The sequence below is a fragment of the Gorilla gorilla genome, chromosome 9 (genome assembly GCF_029281585.2).
Source record: "Gorilla gorilla gorilla isolate KB3781 chromosome 9, NHGRI_mGorGor1-v2.1_pri, whole genome shotgun sequence".
In the NCBI taxonomy this organism is placed as follows: Eukaryota; Metazoa; Chordata; class Mammalia; order Primates; family Hominidae; genus Gorilla; species Gorilla gorilla.
The window spans coordinates 131,018,557-131,040,884 of NC_073233.2; the positions used below are offsets into that span (position 1 = coordinate 131,018,557).

The 22,328-nt window shown below is 45.4% G+C and overlaps 1 protein-coding gene across 1 annotated transcript in view; it reads right to left on the bottom strand.

Annotated features, from left to right (window-relative positions):
* The window catches only part of CLMP (CXADR like membrane protein), a 126,994-nt gene that overhangs the window by 23,535 nt on the left and 81,131 nt on the right, over positions 1-22,328 (bottom strand). Inside the window, exon 2 of the mRNA XM_019035875.4 lies at positions 4,444-4,601. Coding sequence (XP_018891420.3) covers positions 4,444-4,601 — 158 coding nt within the window. The remainder of the gene's footprint in view (positions 1-4,443; positions 4,602-22,328) is intronic.

Genomic DNA, 22,328 nt, shown 5'->3' on the forward strand with positions numbered 1-22,328 from the left:
TTGCAAGATACTACTTTTTGCGGGGTGGGGATGGAGTCTCACTCTGTCACCCAGGCTGGAGTGCAGCGGTGCGATCTCGGCTCACTGTGACCTCCGCCTCACAGGTTCAAGCAATTCTCCTGCCTCAGTCTCCCAAGTAGCTGGGATTACAGGTGCCTACCACCATGCCTGGCTAATTTTTTGTGTTTTTAGTCGAGAGAGGGTTTCACCATGTTGGCCAGGCTGGTTTCAAACTCTTGACCTCAAATGATCTGCCCACCTCGGCCTCCCAAAGTGCTAGGATTACAGGTGTGAGCCACTGCGCCCGGCCTATTTTGTTTTTTATCCTAAGAAATGTAGTGTTGAGACTAAGCAGTTCATCAGGGTGTGATGGGAGAAAAATGAACATCAATTTAGTCCTTTTGCAAACAAATAAAAAAATTAAAAATATGAATTTCAGTGGTTTGGGGCTGTTTGTCATTCCTGGTGGACCTGGAACAATTTGTTAGGACTTATATAGAACAGATGGAGCAGCTCAACTTTCTGGCAGTCATTCTGCTGTGCCATCGCCTGCAGAGCAGTCGTAAAACTGCTCTGAATGGAGATGGATGCAGATCTCTCTTGATGTTTTAGATCAGGATTTTTCCGCCATTTGGTGTTTTCTCGGAGAAGAAGCCTACATAGCACATATTACACTTTCACATTATTTATGAAGGTAATAGAGCTAGTGGTTCTCAGACCAGGCACTGAGGTCAGGGTGCCTAATTTGTTTTTTGTTCATTTGTGTTGTTTTGAGATGGTCTCATGTCACCCAGGCTGGAGTGCAGTGGCACCATCTCTGCTCACTGCAGCCTCGACTTCCCATGCTCAGCCATTCTCCCACCTTAGCCTCATAAGTGGCTGAGATTATAGGCCTGCACCAACACGCCCAGCTAATTTTTGTAATTTTAGTAGAGGTGGGGTTTCACCATGTTGCCCAGGCTGGTCTTGAACTCCTGAGCTCAAGTGGACCTCCTGCTTGGGCCTCGCAAAGTGCTGGGATTACAGGCATGAGCCACTGTGCCCGCCCGGCCCAGCCCAGGGTGCCTAATTTGAAAATGCAAATTAGGTGACCTTAGGCAATTTGTTCACTATGTTTGTGTGTTTACACACATGTGGGCATACCTCAGCTCCTTATTTGTAAAATGGGCCCATTAATCCTAGTTATGAGTATTACATTAACAAATTTTAAAAATTGTTTTAGAAATGGGAGTTCTCACTCTGTTGCTCAGGCCATCTGGAACTCCTGGCCTCAAGTAGTCCTCCCACCTCAACCTCACGAGTAGCTGGGACTACAGGCACAAGCTACTGCAACTGGCACATATTAAATAACATAATACGTGCTAAACAGATTTGCACCTGGCATATTTATTGGTTTTTTTGTTCCTACCTTTCTACCTACCCCTTCCCCTTTTCTTAAAAGAAAAATTATTTAAGAGATAGAATCTCACTGTGTCACCCAGGCTGGTCTCAAACTCCTGGGTTCAAGCAATCCACCCACCTCAGCCTCCTGAGTAGCTGAGATTGCAGACACTAGCCACTGTGCCAGGCTCTTTGTAAAAAAATTATTGAATGTCTTTTCACTATAATCTCTAAGAAGGGAAGGACTATGATGTCTTCTTCACTATTGTATCCTGGTACCTAGCATGGCATACAGTAAGTGCTAAATAAGTTTGTGTAATCTGAATGATTGAATAAATGGACATCCTTGCTTCACAGTATCAACTGAAGACAAGCAGGGAATTGTGACTGCTTAAAGCCATATCAAGGGCTTTTTGAAATCAATAATTAACATCCTAATCCTTATATTCACTTGGCTATATAACCAAGCAAGTCTTTTTTTCTTTAATTCAAATGAAAATACTTGGGTGAAAGTTAGATGTGTGAAATTGCTAATGAGAAAATTATCCAGTGAAACTTTTTTTTTTTTGAGACAGTCTTGCTCTGTTGCCCAGGCTGGAGTGCAATGGCTCGATCTCAGCTCCAAGCTATTCTCCTGCCTCAGCCTCCTGAGTAGCTGGGATTACGGGCAGATGCCACCAGCCTTGGCTTATTTTTTTGTATTTTTAGTAGAGACACAGTTTCACCATGTTGCCCAGCCTGATCTTGAACTCCTAACCTCAGGTTATCCACCCACCTTGGCCTCCCAAAGTGCTGGGATTACAGGTGTGAGCCACCGCACCTGGCCAAAACTTGTTAAAGATAGTAAAACAGACTATTCAAGAAGGGCCATGGCAATAGGTATGAAGACCTGTGAGTCAGAGATTGGGCTTGACTCTGATTCCAGCAAGTACAAGGGGAGTTTACAACCAAGGAGCAGGGTGGGGGCCATGAAATTACTAAGAGGGAACATCAGAGATGAGGGGGTTTCTGATTGAACCTGCTTGATAGGATTATTATTGTAGGCAGGACAGGGTGATAAGATACCAAGAGTGGAGCATTTTCACTAACCTGACTTAGCAGCATTCTTGCTCAAAATGTATTCTACGAGGGCAGAGAGGGAAGTCCAAGATTAGCTCTAGTCAGAAAGACCTCAGGAACCTGCCTCAAGTGTGATCAAAGAAGAGAATCTATCAGAGTCATTCTTGGATTTTTATTATAGGAACATGGGCTGTAATAAACATGAACATCACTTCATTCAGAACTGAGAGTATCAAATCTAGGCTGGCCAAGAAGCTGTTAAAATAAACATACTCAGAGGTCTGGCACAGTGGCTCATGCCTGTAATCCCAGCACTTTGGGAGGCCGAGGCAGGCGGAACACCTGAGGTCAGGAGTTCGAGACCAGCATGGCGAAACTCAATCTCTACTAAAAAAACAAAAATTAGCTGGGTGTGGTGGTGGATGCCTGTAATCCCAGCTACTCAGGAGTTTGAGGCACGAGAATCACTTGAACCCAGGAGGCGGAGGTGGCAGTGAGCTGAGATGGCGCCACAGCACTCCAGCCTGGGCGACAGAGTGAGACTTCATCTCAAACAACAACAACAACAACAAAAATCAGCCAGGCGTGGTGGTGCACGTCTGTAATCCCAGCTGCTCAGGAGGCTGAAGCGGGAGAATCGCTTGAACCCTGTGAGTGGAGGTTGCAGTGAGCTAAGATCGAGCCATTGCACTCCAGCCTGGACAACAAAGTGAGACTCTGTCCCAAAATAAAAAAATAAATAAATCAATAAACCTACTCAGGTTAAAGTGACCTCGCTCTACAGAGAACAGATAGTATCTTAGGATGTTGCTGTATGAGAACAAAATGACAAGCAATATCAATATAATGAGGTGATGTAGACAGCTATTTAAGCAAGTTAAACTACAATAGTGATCCTGAAATCTGTTTTCAGTGAAAACCTTAGCTCTTCCCAACATAAACCACGTTATAAAATTAGTGGTGTAGACAAAGAAGAGGAAAGGAGAACTTTTTTCTTTCTTTTGCTTTTGTTTTTTTTTTTTTTTTTTTAGAAACAGTGTCTGGGTCTGTTGCCCAGGCTGGAGTACAGTGGTGTGATCTCAGCTCACTGCAGCCTTGACCTCCTGGGCTCAAGCGATCCTTCTGCACTCAGGCGATCCTCCTGCACTTAAGCGATCCTCCTGCTTCAGCCTCATGAGAAGCTGGGACTATGGGCATGTGGCATCACATCTAGCTAATTAAAAAAATTTTTTTGGTATAGAGGGAGTCTCACTTTGTTGCCCAGGCTGGTCTTGAACTCCTGGGCTCAAGCAGTTCACCCCCCTCAGGCTCCCAAAGTGTTGGGATTACAGGTGTGAGTCACTGCACCCGGCCTGACAACTTCTTATTTATTTAGAGACAGGGTCTTGCTATATTGCCCAGGCTCAAGTGCAGTGGCTATTTACAGGTGTGATCATAGCTCACTGCAGCCTGGCACTTCTGGGCTCAAGTGATCCTCCCACCTCAGCCTCCCAAGTGGCTGACACTACAGGTATGTGCCACCACATCTGGCTAATTTTTCTTTCTTTCTTTTTTTTTTTTTTTTTGAGATGGAGTCTTGCTGTGTCACCCAGGCTGGAGTGCAGTGGCATGATCTCAGCTCACTGCAACCTCCACCTCCTGGGTTTAAGCAATTCTCCTGCCTCAGCCTCCCAAGTAGCTAGGTTTACAGGCATAGGCCACCACACCCGGCTATTATTAGTAGAGACAAGGTTTCACCATGTTGGCCAGGCTGGTCTCGAACTCCTGACCTCAGGTGATCCACCCACCTTGGCCTCCCAAAATGCTGAGATTATAGGTGTGAGCCACCACACCCAGCAATACTCTTTCTTCTCTATAGTTTTGTATCTAAAGTCTTTCAAGTAGAAGCCAGATGAAAAAGAAATTCCAGCTCTTTCAGAGCCAGAAAGAAAGACTGGAAGACTGAAGAAAGGCAAATGCAGGAGGACAAGAAGGAGGAGGGACTCCAGCCAGGTGTCTACTTACCACTTTTTGGTTCCCTTCATTATCGGTGAGCAGCCATTCAATATCCAGAGTGTCTTTTTCTGGAAGCCCCAGTTGATGGTGGCAGGGCAAAGTGACCTTTTCCTCTGCCACTCTCTTGATCTCAGTGTGAGTCCCCAAGGTTCCAACATAGTAGGAAACTGGAATAGGAAAATCTTTAATGAATAATGCAGAGACTGGATGGCAATGTGTGGGGAGCAAATATGACAACAAAGAATTATGGGATGTTCCCGTGGGCAAGTGCATGTCGAGGGGTTGCAAGAGTCCTAGTCCAGGTGTACTAGAAGTCCTGGTCTCACACTGGCTCCTCCGTTAACTGAATTCATCACATCTTCTTTAACCACCCCAAATTACATCCTACTAGTGCCTGTCTTTCTTACCTTACTTGGTCTTTATGAACAATGAAATTGCTCACGTTAACTTTTTTTTTTTGAGATGGAGTTTTGCTCTTGTCGCCCAGGCTGGAGTGCAATGGCACGATCTTGGCTCACTGCAACCTCTGCCTCCTGAGTTCAAGTGATTCTCCTGCCTTAGCCTCCTGAGTAGCTGGAATTACAGGCGCTTGCCACCACACCCAGCTAATTTTTGTATTTTTAGTAGAGACAGGGTTTCACCATGTTGGCCAGGCTGGTCTCGAACTCCTAACTTCAGGTGATCCACCCGCCTTGGCCTCCCAAAGTGCTGGTATTATAAGCATGAGCCACTGTGCCCGGCCTGTTTGTTTGTTTGTTTGTTTTTAGAGAGATTGGGTGTCTCTCTGATGACCAGGCTGGAGTGCAGTGGTGCAATCATGGCTCATTGCACCCTCGACCTCACCAATTCAAGCGATCCTCCCACCTCAGGCTCCAGAGAAGCTAAGACTATAGGCACATGCCACCATGCTGGCTAATTTTTTTTTTTTTTGAGATGGAGTCTCGCTCTGTCACCCAGGCTGGAGTGCAGTGGTGCGATCTCGGCTCACTGCAACCTCCGCCCCCCAGGTTCAAGCGATTCTCGTGCCTCAGCCTCCCAAGTAGCTGGGATTACAGGTGCTCTGTAATTTTTGTACTTTTTAGTAGAGACGGGGTTTCACCATCTTGGCCAGGCTAGTCTTGAACTCTTGACCTCACCATCCACCCTCCTCAGCCTCCCAAAGTGCTGGGATTACAGGCGTGAGCCACTGCGTCCGGCCATGCTGGCTAATTTTTTGTAGGGACAGGGTCTTGCTCTGTTATTATGCCAGGTCCCAGGTTACTTCTGGGCTGAAGCGATTCTCCAACCTTGGCCTCACAAAGTGCTAGAATTGCAGGCATGAGCCACCGTGCCTGGAAACAACTGTGTTTTTGATCTTTCTGTCTTCTATTAGCAGAGGCTTCCAAGAAGATGATACTCATGGAAACTGCACTAAGTTGCCCAGAAACTCATGTTCTTAAGTTATAGAGTCATAGCCATTTGAAGCTGGAGAAAACCTTAGAGATGAACCTTCCTACTTTCTTTAAGTCTAGTAACAGTTGTTGCTGACCAGTAGCATGTATTTAGAAGGATGAAAAGACAATTACACAAATACTGTAGTATAAAGGGAAATTATTTATGATCAAAGGGCTATGCAAATTTAGAGGAGAGAAATTATAGGCAATTAATTATAGGGTTCAGGAAAAGCTGAAATCCTTCCAGGGTTTTGTAAATATTAGAAACAGAGTATGTAAATCATCTAGTATAGTGTTTAGCACTGAGTGGCTCTGAATAAAAGGCAATTTATTTTATTATGGAGAAGGTGACATTTGATATGGAGCTTGGAAAATGGAATTCATGTGGATAGAATAGAGGAGGAGGAAAGGTGTTGAGACGTTGGGGGAGATGACGGGATCAAGAGCACAGGATGGGAGAGGCGGTGCGGGGCGGATATTCAGTGAATGGTAATAGTTCAGCTTGGCTGGTGTGAAGAAGAAATGTGGAAAAATAAAACAAATTATGCTGGAAAAGTGAAGCAGTTGATGGGATAAATGTCCTTTCTTGCCGCAGTGAGCACAGTGACATGATCTCTTGCTTAAGGAAGAGATAATTTAGGAGTTGTGTGTTGAATGCACAGGAAAAGGGAAATATTGAGACATACATTTGTGAAAACGCTATTAAATTTTTCCAAGTAAGAGATATTGCTCTAGGATAGTGGTGAAGGCAGTAAAAAACAAATGATGGATTTGCGAGGTAATGTGATAGTCAAAACTACGGAATACAGCAACTGACTGGATCTAAGAGGAGAAAGAAAAAGGATTCAAAAGCAAAGATTGGGCCAGGCACGGTGGCTCACACCTGTAATCCCAGCACTTTGGGAGGCTGAGGAGGGCAGATCAACTGAGGTCAGGAGTTTGAGACCAGCCTGGCCAACCATGGCCAACATGGTGAAACCCCATCTCTACTAAAAATACAACATTTAGCTGGGCCTGTGTGTGGGTGCCTGTAATCCCAGCTACTCCAGAGGCTGAGGCTGGAGAATCGCTTGAACCCAGGAGGCAGAGGTTGCAGTGAGCCGAGATCACACCGTTGCACTCCAGCCTGGGTGACAGAGCGAGACTCCCTCTCAAAAAAAAAAAGCAAAGATTGTTTTCAAGCTTGCGTGACTGGTAGGATGGTGATCGCAGTAGCAGTGATGGGGAAGCCAGGAGTACGATGTGTTTTATTTGGGGGTGAGCTGGGGAGGGTAGGCACTGAGTTTAGATTCAAGTCCATTGTGATTCAGGCATCTGTCCAACAGGCATCCCTGTGTTCTTTTCCCAGCCACGGCGCCTCCCTTTCCACTGCTGATGCTCACACAGCTCTGCAAATAGTGTCCACCCTCAGTTGTTGTGTTAGAGGAAGTCACAGCCCTGCTTTGCTTTATTTCTTTATTTTTCATTTCTCTTGTGCCTCTAAATGAAGCTCTTGGAAACACTTCTGTTCCATCCGTTATGCCTGGGCTAAACTGTCTCAGGTCCCTTAATTTCTCTGCTTTTTCCCAAAAACACTTTTTTTTCCTCCCACTGAGACAGGAAGTCAGGGCTTGGCATCCTCCCCAAAACAGGCTTCAATACCAGGTCACGGGCTGGGTTCCAGGTTGCTCCTTAGAGCCTTCCTAGAGACAGGTTACTACCCTCCTCCCCCACCGCCTGCCCCCGACCTCTCTGTGAGCGCAGAAATACCTTGGGGAACAAGTGGGCTCTTACAAGGAGTTCCTGCCTCCCTTAGAGACACATATTCTTGTATCCCCCCAAGTTCTATCTTCCATTCTCTGTAGTTTCCTGTCAGATGGTTTCAAAATATGAAACAGCCTTTTTCTTTTCTTTTGAGATGGAGTCTTGCTCTGTCACTCAGGCTGGAGTGCAGTGGCGCGATCTCAGCTCACTGCAACCTCTGCCTCCTGGGTTCAAGGCATTCTCCTGTCTCAGTCTCTGGAGTAGCTGGGATTATAGGCGTGTGCCACACTGGCTGATTTTTCTGTATTTTTAGTAGAGACGGGGCTTCACCATGTTAGCCAGGCTGGTCTCAAACTTCTGACCTCAGGTGATCCGCCTGCCTCGGCCTCCCAAAGTGCTGGGATTACAGGCGTGAGCCACCAAACCCGGCCTCCCTGTTTATTTTCGAATTCTCTAATTCCCTGTTTATTTACCAAAATTGATTAGCAGCCAATCTGTGGGAAGGAAAACGACTTCCAGTATTCTTGCTTTCAGGGAAATGAGATGAAGAAGAATGGAGCAGGGGAGATTGTGCTTCATTCTGCAGCAAGGCTGCTTGGGCTGAGACTGCAGGGGAGGAGCCCTCAGAGGCATCTGAAACGGCCTTGGCAAGTGTTACATCAGTGGGAAAATTATAACAGTAAACTAAACTAATCCTCCCTGGATCTTCCCTTTCCCTTAATTATTCCTGGGCTATTGGGCCAAGCTAACTTTGGAAGACATTTAGGTTACAGTTTAAATGATAAGAGACCTTGCCCAAAACTCAACTGCTTTTGCAAAGCTAATGGGAGGCCATCAGGCTGGGAAGGAGAGGAGACTAAATCCTGGTAAGGTGCAGGCATAAGCCATTGTCAGCCATTACTCCAGAGGTTATAAGATATGCAACTTCCGGGCTGGGCGCGGTGGCTCACGCCTGTAATCCCAGCACTTTGGGAGGCCAAGGTGGGTGGATTGCTTGAGTCCAGGAGTTTTGAGACCAGCCTGGGCAACATGGCCAAACCCTATCTCCACTAAAAATGCAAAAATTAGCTGGGCATGGCGGCCCAGCCTGTAGTCCCAGCTACTTGGGAGGCTGAGGTGGGAGGATCACCTGAGCTTGGAAAGTCAAGGCTGTTGTGAGCCATGATTGCACCAGTGCACTCCAGCATGGGTGACAGAGTAAGACCCTGTCTCTAAAAAAAAAAAGAAAAAAGATATGCAACTTCCCTAGTTATTCCTGCAAATAACACTATTGTAGAATCTAAGATTGGCCCTTTGAGCTATCTTTCTAGGTTTTTTTTTTTTTTTTTTTTTTTTGAGATGGAGTGTCTCTCTGTCACCAGGCTGGAGTGCAGTGGCACAATCTTGGCTCAGTGCAACCTCCGACTCCCTGGTTCAAGTGATTCTCCTGCCTCAGCCTCCTGAGTAGCTGGGACTACAGGCATGTGCCACCCCACCCAGCTAATTTTTGTGTTTTTAGTAGAGACAGGGTTTCACCACGTTGGCCAGATGGTCTCAATCTCCTGACCTCGTGATCCGCCCACCTCGGCCTCCCAAAGTGATGGGATTACAGGTGAGAGCCACCGTGTCCGGCCAGGTTTTTTTTTTTTTTTTTGAGATAGTCTTGCTCTGTCACCCAGGCTGGAGTGCAGTGGCTCAATCTCCTCTCACTGCAACCTCCGCCTCCCAGGTTCCAGTGATTCTCCTGCCTCAGCCTCCCAAGTAGCTTTTTTTTTTTTTTTTTTTTTTTTGTATTTTTAGTAGAGACAGGATTTCACCATGTTGGTCAGGCTGGTCTCGAACTCTTGGCCTCAAGTGATCCACCCACCTCAGCCTCCCAAAGTGCTGGAATTACAGGTGTGAGCTACCACTGCCAGCTTCCTCCTGCCCAATTTTATGTGGCTTCCAGGATGTCTGGTTCTCCCATTATCCTGTAAGCTCCTTGAGATCAAGTACCATTCATTGCTGCCTTCTCGTAGTACTCAGCCCAGGGTCTCACACTGCAGGTGTTCAATTAATATTTGTTGAATTTATTTGAGTGTAACCCACATGCTCATTTTTACCAATGAGCAAACTAAGACCCAGGGGTAAAAGAGACAGCCCAAGGTCCTACAACTCATTTAGCGGCAGAAATAACCCATATAATAACCCATCCTCCCAGAATTACTATAAAGCAGCTTTAGAATAGCTGGGAAATTCACTGGTTTGCACTGTACTAAGCTAAGCTTTGTTAAGAAGGAGCTTTGTAAGAAGGAGCTCTGGCTTAACCCTGATCACTTTCCACCGGACACAAAAATACTCAAATGAAACCAATGCCCTACATTCCAGGCACAGCTAGAGAACCCAGCACCAATTTAGTGCATACAATAGATACTTAAACATTCAATAACGAATGCCAAGAGCCAGCTATGAAAGTTGCCAATTTAAGCCACTAGAGGGAATCAAAGGCTCAGATTCGTCTGATGTCCCAAAAAAACCGGAACATTGTGGCGGGTGGTGTGCTTTGACAGTCAGCCAAGTCCTATTTATACCATATCCAGAATTAAATACAGCAGTGCAGGGAGGAGCCCCTCTGTGAATACAAATGGCTTTATCAAGGCAGGGAGCCATGAGATCAGGGCGCATACACTTCTAGTCTTCCTTGAACTTCAGTTCGTTAGACTCCAGGAGGCCACTGAGATTTCTACAGATTTCTAAGGTCCTTCTTCTGTCCCTTTTTTTTCTTTCTTTCTTTCTTTTTTTTACATTAAAGCTTTTACATTTTTTTACATTGCTCAAAGGGTCTTCTGTACTTTTTTTTCTTTTCTTTTTTAAACCCACCTAAGCAGAGAGGGGCCTGGGTTCTGTCTCTTTTTTTTTTTTTGAGACAGAGTCTCACTCTGTTGCCCAGGCTAGAGTGCAGTCGCGCAATCTCGGCTCACTGCAACCTCTGCCTCCCAGGTTAAAGTGATTCTTGTGCCTCAGCCTCCTGAGTAGCGGGGATTACAGGCGTGCACCACCATGCCTGGCTAATTTTTGTATTTTTAGTAGAGATGGGATTTCACTGCGTTGGCCAAGCTGGTTTCAAACTCCTGACCTCAGGTTATCAGCCCGCCTCGGCCTCCCAAAGTGCTGGGATTACAGGCCTGAGCCACCATGCCTGGCTTTTTTTTTTTTTTGATCCAGATTCTCCCTCTGTAGCCCAGGCTGGAGTGCAGTGCTGTGATCTTGGGTTCATCAGTAACTGGGATTACAGGGTTGCACCACCCACCGAGCTATTTTTTTTAGTAGACATGGGGTTTCTCCATGTTGACCAGGCTGGTCTCAAACTCCTGGCCTCAAGTGATCTGCCCGCCTCAGCCTCCCAAAGTCTAGGATTACAGGCATGAGCCACCGCGCCCGGTCCTGGGTTCTATTTTTTTTTTCCCCAGACGGAGTCTCGCCCTGTCGCTCAGGCTGGAGTGCAATGGCGTCATCTCAGCTCACTGTAACCTCCGCCTCCCAGGTTCAAACGATTCTCCTGCCTCAGCCTTTCAAGTAGCTGGGATTACAGGCAGGCGCCACCATGCTCAGCTAATTTTTTGTATCTTTAGTAGAGACGGGGTTTCACCAGTTGGCCAGGCTGGTCTCGAATTCCTGACCCCTTATGATCCACCCGCCTCAGCCTCCCAAAGTGCTGGGATTACAGGTGTGAGCCACTGCATCCGGCCTCTGTCTTTAACTCCAAGGCTTAGCAGTGCTCATGGGGGCTGCTGAGCTTGTGTCTGCCATCTGATGGGTGAGAGGAAAGGGGCAGTCTGACCATCCTGTGGCTAGCCTTGGATTGCGTGGGCACTGGAAGATTCATCTTTGTTAGGAAAGACTTTAGAGATCATCAGTTTAATTTATGAGGAGATTGCACCCCAGAGGATTGAGACGTCACGTCACAAAACTAATTAGTGGCAGAATTGCAAGTAAGGGAATAGTCTGTGCTAGGATTCTGTTGCAGCATTTACCTATGGGAAGAGGTGCTGAGTGGTGGCAGTGGTAAGGACTGCCTCCTTAGGCACAGGCAGAATGCCTTCAGGGAAGCTGCAAGCTCTCCCTAAGTGGGAGCTTTTGCATGCACCTCAGGCACTTACCAAAGGACCTCTGGGAGCTTGAGAAAATTACCTTCTGAGCCTTAGTGTTTCCATCCGCAAAATGGGAATTAAAGAAGACACTGAGGAAAGCAGCTAGCATTGTGAGAGCACATAGGAGTCTCCCACTAAAATGTTAGTTCTCTTCCCCTGCTCATCTCTGCTAGAAGGGACTTTTTCTCACATGACTGCTGCCTACACTCAGTTAAGAGTAGTTTAAAGTTTTATCCTCTAAAAGGTATTTACATTTATTTCCTTCCCTTCCCTCCCTTCCTTCCTTCCTTCCTTCCTTCCTCTCTTTTTCTTTCTTCTTCTTTTCTTTCTTTCTTTTTTTTTTTTGAGATGGAGTCTTGCTCTGTCGCCCAGGCTGGAGTGCAGTGGCACAATCTTGGCTCACCACAACCTCCGCCTCCTGGGTTCCAGCGATTCTCCTGCCTCAGCCACGTGAATAGCTGGGATTACAGGCATGCGCCACCATACCTGGTTAATTTCGTATTTTTAGTAGAGACAGGGTTTTGCCACGTTTGTCAGGTTTGTCTCAAACTCCTGACCTCAGGTGATCTGCCTATCTTGGACTCCCAAAGTGCTGGGATTACAGGTGTGAGCCACTGTGCCAAGCCGTATTTACATTTTCTTATAGATTCTCCTGAACCTTAAGACCCCCTTCAAAGAGATGGGCAGGAGGAACTGTGGTTTTTGTTTGTTGGTTTTTTGTTTTTTTTTTTTTGAGACAGTCTTCCTCTGTCACCCAGGCTGGAGTACAGTAGCGCAATCTCAGCTCACTGCAACCTCCGCCTCCTGGGTTCCAGCGATTCTTGTGCCTCAGCCTCCCGAGTAGCTGGGATTACAGGCCCACGCCACCACACCTGGCTAATTTTTGTATTTTTAGTAGAGACGGGGTTTCACCATGTTGGCCAGGCTGGTCTCGAACTCCTGACCTCAGTGATCCACCCACCTCAGGCTTCTGAAGTGCTGGAATTACAGCTGTGAGCCACCATGCCCTGCTATTATGAGATTTTATTGTGATTTTATTCTTTTTTTTTTTTTTTTTTTAGCTCATCAGCTGTTGTTAGTGTATTTTATGTGTGGCCCAAGATAATTCTTCTTCTTCCAGTGTGGCTCAGGGAAGCAAAAAATTGGACACTCTCGAACAGTTTGTTAAATTTGTATGCCTTTTCTCCTATTAATCTGCCTCTTGTCAGTGCTTTTCAATGAACCTTCAGTGGGCAGACGGGAAGTTTTCCCTTCACCCCGGCTACATATATAATTCTGTAGGAGGTGTGTGTGTGTGTGTGTGTGTGTGTGTGTGCGTGCGCGTGCGCCTGCCTTCCAGATTGTTTATGGAACACTGTATGCAGTTCAAGACACAGCATGATGCAATAGAAAGAGCATGAGCTTTGGAGTCTGATATATCTGGACTTGAGTAGTGGCTGTAAGACCAATTAATTCCCTGATTGCTCCAAGTTGTTTACTTTTCTGTAAAAGGAAAATAAAAACATCAACTTTGGAAGTTATTGTAAGCATTACATATGATGCATGAAAGTGTCTAGCACTGGCACATGGTATGTAGCACACACTCAGCAAATGGCAACTACTATTAATAATTGTACTTGTGGCCGGGTGCAGTGGCTCACGCCTGTAATCCCAGCACGTTGGGAAGTCGAGGTGGGTGGATCACGAGGTCAGGAGATCGAGACCATCCTGGCTAACACAGTGAAACCCCGTCTCTACTAAAAATACAAAAAATTAGCCCGGCGAGGTGGCGGCGCCTGTAGTCCCAGCTACTCAGGAGGCTGAGGCAGGAGAACGGCGTGAACCCGGGAGGCGGAGCTTGCAGTGAGCCGGATTGAGCCACTGCACTCCAGCCTGGGTGACAGAGCGAGACTCCGTCTCAAAAAATAATAATAATGATAATAATAAAAATAATAATTGTACTTGCTGCATTTTTTTTTTTTTGAGACAGGGTCTCAGATGCTCTTTCTGCCAGGCTGGAGTGCAGTGGCACAATCATAACTCACTGCAGCCTGAACTCCCTGGGCTCAAGTGATCCTCCCACCTCAGCCTCTCAAGTAGCTGGGACTATAGGCTTTCACCACCATGCCTGGCTAATTAAATTTTTTTTTTTTAATTTAGACGGAGTCTTACTCTGTCACCCAGGCTGGAGTGCAGTGGCGTGATCTCAGCTCACCGAAACCTCTGCCTCCTGGGTTCAAGCGATTCTCCTGCCTCAGCCTCGTGAATAGCTGGGATTACAGGTGCATGCCACATCTGGCAAATTTTTGTATTTTTAGTAGAGATGGGCTTTCACCGTGTTGGCCAGGCTGGTCTCAAAGTCCTGACCTCAGGTGATCCTCCCACTTCAGCCTCCCAAAGTGCTGGGATTACAGGTGCGAGCCACTGCGCCTGGCCTAAAATTTTTTTTTTTAGAAACAGGGTTTCACTATGTTGCCCAGGCTGGCCTCAGGCTCCTGAGCTCAAGCAGTCCTCCTGCCTCGGCCTCTGAAAGTGCTGGGATCACAGGCATGGGCCACCACCGTGTTGCATTTTGAAAGACAGGGAAAACCAGAAAACATACCACATGGACAAACCAGGATTGTGAAAAGTTTGGAAGTCACTTTGCTTCATCACTGTTAGCATTTGGCTATATTTGCTTGCTTTTGCGTGCTCTCTCCTATTTTTTTTGTCGTAGCAGTTGAAATCAAGTTGTGGATGGCATGACACTAAGTCTAAATGTTGCAGTGCGCATCTCCTAGAAATAAGCATGTTATTCCTCACAACAACAGAAATATTAGCACACCTAAGAAAATTGGTAATATTGTAGAGAAGGTCATTCCTGACGAGCGATTAAGGAAGACTGCAGTGAGTAAGGATGGAGGTAGTTCTGGAGAGACAGGCAAGTTTTTACCACACAGAGGGAGGGAAAATAATTCTAGACGGAGGGAGCACCTGGAAGCTAATGGCACCACCTGTCCTCTCCGATCAGCTCCCCCTAGCCTCCCTTGTCATGAACTAGTGAAGTTCCTCCGCCATTTGCTTTCCCAATCCCACACCCAGCCCAACCCCAGAACCTCTCCAGTCCACTCCTTTTATGAGAGTCTTCAGAAGAAGAAGACCATATTTACTATGAGCTGCTAAATCCCTGACATTTTACTGTCTTTTTAAATACAAACATATATTTGGTACTTAAACAGTTTAAAGCCTAAAGCCAAAGGAATGAAGCTTGCAAGTTATCAGTGGAATTTCAGACATCTGGGAATCAATACAGTGCCTAGTTATTTCCTCCCACCCCTCCAAGGAGGATATTTGTTCCTAGAGTCCTTAATATTAGGGGTGTGGATACAAGGACCCAGGTGACAGCCTGAGCTTTGGGCTTCAGTCAGGGGGGCCGGATATTGAGCTTCTACCTCCTTCCCAGCCCGTGGGTTGGTTTTAGGGGAGGAGAAGGATGGGGAAAGGGAGTGAGGGAAAAGGGAGAAGGTGAGGGAAAGGAAGGGAAGAGGAAGGGGAGTGGGGGATGGGAGAAGGAAAAAGGAGGAGAGTGGGAGGGAGGAGAAGGAGGAAAAGGGATAACCTGACACTGATGGAAGATAGTTGGAGAAGTTTTCAGATTAAAAACAAACTGATTAAAAATGATCAACTTGGCTGGGCGCGGTGGCTCATGCCTGTAATCCCAGCACTTTGGGAGGCTGAGGCGGGCGGATTACCTGAGGTCGGGAGTTCGAGACCAGCCTGACTAGCATGGAGAAGGAGAAACCCTGTCTCTATTAAAAATACAAAATTAGCAGGTTGTGGTGGTACATGCCTATAATCCCAGCTACTTGGGAGGCTGAGGCAGGAGAATCGCTTGAACCCAGGAGGCGGAGGTTGCAGTGAGCCAAGATCACGCCATTGTACTCCAGCCTGGGCAACAAGAGTGAAACTCTGTCTCAAAAAAAAAAAGAAAGAAAAAAAATGGTTGAGTTGCCTCCCTTCCCCTCTGTGAAAAACTGTCTCAATAGGAACTTTGCAAGTGTTTATCCACATTAAAAAACTGCACTGAGCTTTTCACCTATCACGCAAGGATGGTGCTAAGAATACAAAGGTGATGATAGTCTCTCCTACTCCTTCAAATCCTTCGAAAGAGGATCGTTGATACCTGATATTAATTTAACAATGAACAATTAACTGATTCAACTGCATGATCTCATGTGAACCCGTGACTCAAATGTTATCATTTGTTATCAATCTGAGCCTGTGAGAGCTAATGTTATCAATTCTCTTTTAGAGAAGAGAAGACTGAGGATGACCACACAGCTGAGGCCACACTGCTGATAGTCCACCACTAGTTTTTATTATTTTTCCTTCCCCACACCAAAGATGATTGTCTTTTCCTTGAAACTGGCAGATTGGAAACACAGAGATCATGTTTGTAAATGTGGATGGCACAGAGCTAGGTAGCAGAGCTAATCTGGTTGGACACACCTGAGGTACATAGTTATCCTGCTGGCTGGGATTCTGACCCAAAGCAAGAAGAAATTGAATGGAAGCAAATGTTAAAAGTTTTAGTGAGACACAAGTCCAGGGTGGGAAAGACCTGGAGGACATGGGGAACCAAGAGATTTACTGACCACCAGTATGATGTGGCCGCATTTATAGAGGTTCGATGTTCCAAACACGGGAGTAACATCTCCATCGTACTTTATACTAGCCAACCTAGCATATCCAGAGCAACTGTGTTCAGTTTTAGATGCTGAAAACTGGGAGGGACATTGACAAAAAGGGGCATTCGGGGAGTCACGACCGGCAAATGATAGGGTCAGAAAAATACATGAGGAACAGCTAATGCAGTTATAGGTGAATAAATTATGAAGATGGAAGACCAAGGGGCAGCATTGTAGCTACCTTCCATCATTTAAAAGGCCACAAAACAAGTAATAGGTTTACTGCATTTTGTTCCTTTGGTCAGAATTACGGAATCATTATGGTGCCTAGTTATTTCCTTCCACCCCTCCAAAGGGGATATTTCTTCCTGGAGTCCTTGAAATAAGTGGTGTTGCCCATGCGATGGCTCACGCCTGTAATCCCAGCACTTTGGGGGGCTGAGGTGGGCAGATCACAAGGTCAGGAGTTCGAGACCAGCCTGCCCAACATGGTGAAACCCCGTCTCTACTAAAAACACAAAAATTAGCCGGCCGTGTTGGCAGGCACTTGTAATTCCAGCTACTTGGGAGGCTGAGATGGGAGAATCACTTGAACCCGAGAGGTGGAAGTTGCCGTGAGCCCTGATTGTGTCACTGCACTCCAGCCTGGGTGACAGAGCGAGACTCTGTCAGAAAAAAAAAAAAAAAAAAAATAGCCAGGTGTGGTAACTCCTGCTTGTAATCCCAGCTACTAAGGAGGCTTAGACAGGAGAATTGCTGGAACTCAGGAAGTGCAGGCTGTAGCGAGCCAAGATCACAACATGGCACTCCAGCCTGAGCAACAGACTGAAACTTCTCAAAGAAAAAAATGGTGTTGGTACAAAGACCAAGGTGACAGCCTGAGCTGTGGGCGTCAGTCAAGGGGGCCGGATATTGAGCATCTACTTCCTTCCCAGTCTGCGGGTTAGTTTTAGAGGAGGAGAAAGATGGGGAAAAGGAGTGAGGGAAAAGGGAGAAGTTGAGGGAAAGGAAGGAAAGGGCTTATGCCATTTGGGCTTAATATGTTGACTGACTCTGTAACAGCGCTGTCTGATAAGAGAAAGAGCTCTACTGTTTAGTGAATTTTCCATTACTGGAGTCATTCAAATGAGAGTGTGTGAGGAGCTGTAAAGGGGTCCTTATATGTGGATGTTAAACCCAATATTTAATGTCTTTTCTAACTATAATATTCTATGAACTACTAATAATTATGAGTGCTTAGTATACTCAAGGCCCTGTCTTAGTTGAATTGATGCGAAATATAAAATACAAGTGTAAAATACTGTCAGTGTATTTTGTCACCATCAGTGAGCACTTACACAATTTATACAAAAGGTCTAGTTTTGTGCCATTGTGTGTGTGGTTTTTGTGTGTGTGCCTCAGCTGGAGTGCAGTGGCGCGATCTGGGCTCACTGCAACTTCTGCCTCCTGGGTTCAAGTGCCTCAGCCTTCCAAGTAGCTGGGATTACAGATGCACACCACCACACCCAGCTAATTTTTGTGTTTTTAGTAGAGACAGAGTTTCACCGTGTTGGCCAGGCTGGCATGGAACTCCTGACCTCAGGTGATCGGCCCACCGCAGCCTCCCAAAGTGCTGGGATTACAGGCGTGAGCCACCATGCCCGGCCATAGTTTTGTTCCATTATTAACATGACTTTTCAAGATTGTTGAAGGGACTTTTCAAGATTGTTGAAGCGCTTTTTCAAAGAACTGAAAAGAACTGGCCCATCCAACTACAGCATTTCTTTCCTTTCTGTTGCTCTTTTAATCCACAAGGGGGCAGAATTTACTTAGGGAGGATTAGCCAGGCCTCACCTTTAAGGTAGTTATTCTTAGTAACTAGGATTATAATGGAGAAGGAATGACAGACTACTTTGGATTTAAGCTTATTAGCACTTTGCTGCCATTTGTGGTTATGTGCTAAATTTCCAACCATGTGCATTGAATGTTCAAAGGCACATGGAAAAAATGAAAATCTTAGAAAATATGGTTAGGCATTTGAGAGGAACTTTTCCCAGGAAATAGAAACATACACTACTTTAATAACTTAAGATCACTGTTTTAACTTATTCCAACTGAAGCAGATGTTTACTTTGTTTGTCTAAGACCAAAAATGACTTATTTATTTTTTTTAGAGACGGGGTTTCACCATGTTGGCCAGGTTGGTCTTGAACTCTGGGTCTCAAGTGATGCCCCTGGCTCGGAAAAAACATATTTTAATTGTGGAATTTATTATGAAACAAATCAGTTCATCAGATGTGGTCAACTATGGCCTCTAGATAGTTAATAAGAAAAGGCAACGAGGGAAGGAACAAGTCTGCCCCAATGGTTTCAGGGAGATTAAGGAATTGGCAAAATAACTCTTAAGGCTCTTTCAATCTTAAAGTTTAGTTTTTGTTCTAGGCCAGTAAATTATGGAATCCTGGAATGCTCTGACTATATGTAATGTAGAATCTCAAGCTTGGGCAGGCCCACAGAAGGTCATTTGGTCACTATCTTGCCTTCAGGCCAATTTGTTTCTTTCTTTTTCTTTTCTTTCTTTTTTTTTTTTTGAGACGGAGTTTTGCTCTTGTTGCCCAGGCTGGAGTGCAGTGGTGTGATCTCGGCTCACTGCAACCTCCGCCTCCAGGGTTGAAGTGATTCTCCTGCCTCAGCCTCCCAAGTAGCTGGGATTACAGGTGCCCGCTACCACGCTTGGCTAATTTTGTGTTTTCAGTAGAGATGGGGTTTCACTATGTTGGTTAGGCTGGTCCCGAACTCCTGACCTCAGGTGAGCCCCCCACCTCGGCCTCCCAAAGTGCTGGGATTGCAGGCGTGAGCCACTGTGCTCGGCCATCTGCAGGCCAATTTCATATTTAAAACTAGTCAGCTGAAATGTATCAAGTTATTTACATTCTCTTATTGTCACTGGGGATCTGAAATCACGGCAAAACGGTTCCAAGATCTTGACAGGTCTGTTAGTACCCAATTTTTTTTTTTTTTTTTTTTTTTTGAGACGAAGTCTCACTCTGTCACCCAGGCTGGAGTGCAGTGGCACAATCTTGGCTCACTGCAAGCTCCACCTCCCGGGTTCACGCCATTCTCCTGCCTCAGACTCCTGCATAGCTGGGACTACAGGTGCCCACCACCACGCCCAGCTAATTTTTTGTATTTTTAGTAGAGACGGGGTTTCACCGTGTTAGGCAGGATGGTCTCGATCTCCTGACCTTGTGATCTGCCCGCCTTGACCTCCCAAAGTACTGGGATTACAGGCGTGAGCCACCACACTCACCCAGTACCCAATTTTTAATTATTGTATATCATAACATATTCAAGGATACTGATGCTACAACATTTTCTTAAACACCCCTTATGCTTCCAGTTGTGGGTACCACAAATTAGCAGGTACATTGACAAAATAATTGGCACCCAGAGGTGAGTAACCTGGAGTGCGTATTTGTTCAATAAATGTGAGCAGCACCTGTTACCATCCTAGGTGCTGCCAGGGATACAGAGATGAATGACATTGTCTTTTGTGTATCAAGAGATCACAATCAAATAGAGACACAAAACAGGCACCCAGGTCAAGGCAGTGTACGATCATCAGTATTGTGTAAGAGTCAAACTGTTTTAGGAATTTGGAGGAGGAAGATCACTAATGTGATCAGGGATGGCTTCATAGTAAAAGAAATGTTTATCCCAGACCTTGAAGAGTAGGTTAGAATTTTAGCAGCTATACCTGGCAGGTGATGACCTTCCAGACTGAATGGCAGCCTTAGTGATTAGCAAACCAGTTGCCAAGCTGACTTCTGCGTTTGGCAGATTGGAACATCACTGTGGACCCTTCGTCCTGATAGGTTCTCAAAGTCTGGTGGTGGGAAGGAGGATGGTCAGTAATAAAATATACTGTGCCTGGAAGCTGCACTGCTGTTCTACAGACTGGGGGTTGACTATTTGGGAGTAATGTTTTGTGTTGATTTCTCCAGTAATAATTGTCAGGATAAGGATAACAATCTGTTCTACAAAGATCACTCCACCATTCAGAAATACAGCAGGTACCTCTCTGAATTCTGTCCTTGATAATATGCTATTTATGGTTCCATGCATGTATTCATGTTTACACATGCAGAAACACACATACACACAACTGTTTGAACACCCTGGCAAGAATGCCTGTGCCAGTACACAGATCAGGCAAGAATGTGTGCTTTTGATTCCGAGACTCTCAGAGATCTGGATCTCACGCTAACCTATTTCATTGACATGTCTATTTATAGTCGCTGTCTCATTCCAAATGTGAAGCCGCTTTCTAAATCTAAATCTTTTATTACCTTCGTCAGAGAGATTCGAACAGAGGCAGAGGGGGCGGGAATTAAAAATAGACACGGACTTACTATGAAAAAGAAAATAATCGATTGTTAGGGATCCATGGCCAGGAAGAATTGAGATTATGTTGATAATTAAAATCCACTGACAAATCCTCAATTCAGCCTTTAGTTTTATCCTGCCCCTTCCACTTTCCTATCAAAGCTAATAACGAAGAGAGAAGATGACTGGTTTGAACTTCATCCCTGCTCCTCTCATTCACTCTCCCTAAGGAGGGGCAGAAGAGCCATGAAACAAACAAAGAATTGAAGAAGCTGCATTTTCTTTCCCTCCTTCCCTCCCTCCCTCTCTCCCTCCCTCCCTTCCTTCCTTCCTCTTTTTTTTGAGATGGGGGGGGGGGTCTCACTGTGTTGCCCAGGCTGGTCTTGAACTCCTGGGCTCAAGCAATACTTCCTCCTTGGCCTTCCAAAGGGCAAGGATTACAGGCGTGAGACACCACTCCCAGCCCTGCATTTTCTACTCACAGGAAAATCACGTCCTACATGATAAAAATCACAGATAGTACAAATTTGGCAACCTATAATTTTTAAAACCCCCAAATGTAACACTTCTTAATAATAGTAATTTTTGAGGACTTATTATGTGCAAAGCATTGGTACTTGATTTATATTCATTTCCATTTCTTCATCTTCTCAATAATCTTATGAAGTAAGCACTATTATCTTCATTCTACAGACAGATACTGAAATGCAGAAAGATTAACTTGCCCAAGATCACACAGATCATGAGGAATTGAGCCACTATTCTAATCCAGCCATTTAACTCTAAGACCTATACCCTGAACAGTATATTGGACTGCTACCCAGTATAGGTAGCTAACACAAATTTTTTGCTCTGGATTCCCCTTAAAGCTTTCACCATCATGTTTTCTACTCTTGGTCATATACAAAAAAGTATATATTGAGACAGGGTCTCGCTCTGTTGCCCAGGCTGAAGTGCAGTGGTGTGATCATAGCTCACTGCAGCCTGAATCTCCTAGGCTCAAGCGATCCTCCTGCCTCAGCCTCCTGAGCATCTGGAACTACAAGTGTGCACCAGCACATCTGGCTAATTAAAAAATTTTTTTTTGGTAGAGACAAGGTCTTGCTGTGTTGCCCAGGCTGGTCTCCAACTCCTGGGCTCAAGCGGTCCTCTTTCCTAGGCTCTCAAAGTGCTGGGATTACAGGTGTGAGCCACTGCACCTGGCCTAGAAATGTTTTTCAATTTATTTTTCTTTACTTCTAGACTCCCATTTTTTACATATATATAAACTCACAGTCTTCTTTACTGTTATTTGGAGTAGATTAAATATTATGATTCAACAATGGCATTTTAGAGTAGGCTTTCAGAAACTACATATCATTAATGTAATGCTGATCAGAAACAAGTAGACACAAAAGAGTACAGTCTATAGGATTCCATTCTATATGATTCCAAGGTACAGAAACAGAAAAAAAAAAATCTGTGCTGTTTGTTAGAAGTCTAGATAGTGGTTACTCCTGGAGTAAGCAGTAGTGAATATAAGGGAACATGGTGGGGCCTTCCAAGGTGCCGGTTCTATTTCTTGATTTGGGTGCTTGTTACTTGGGTGTGACCATTTC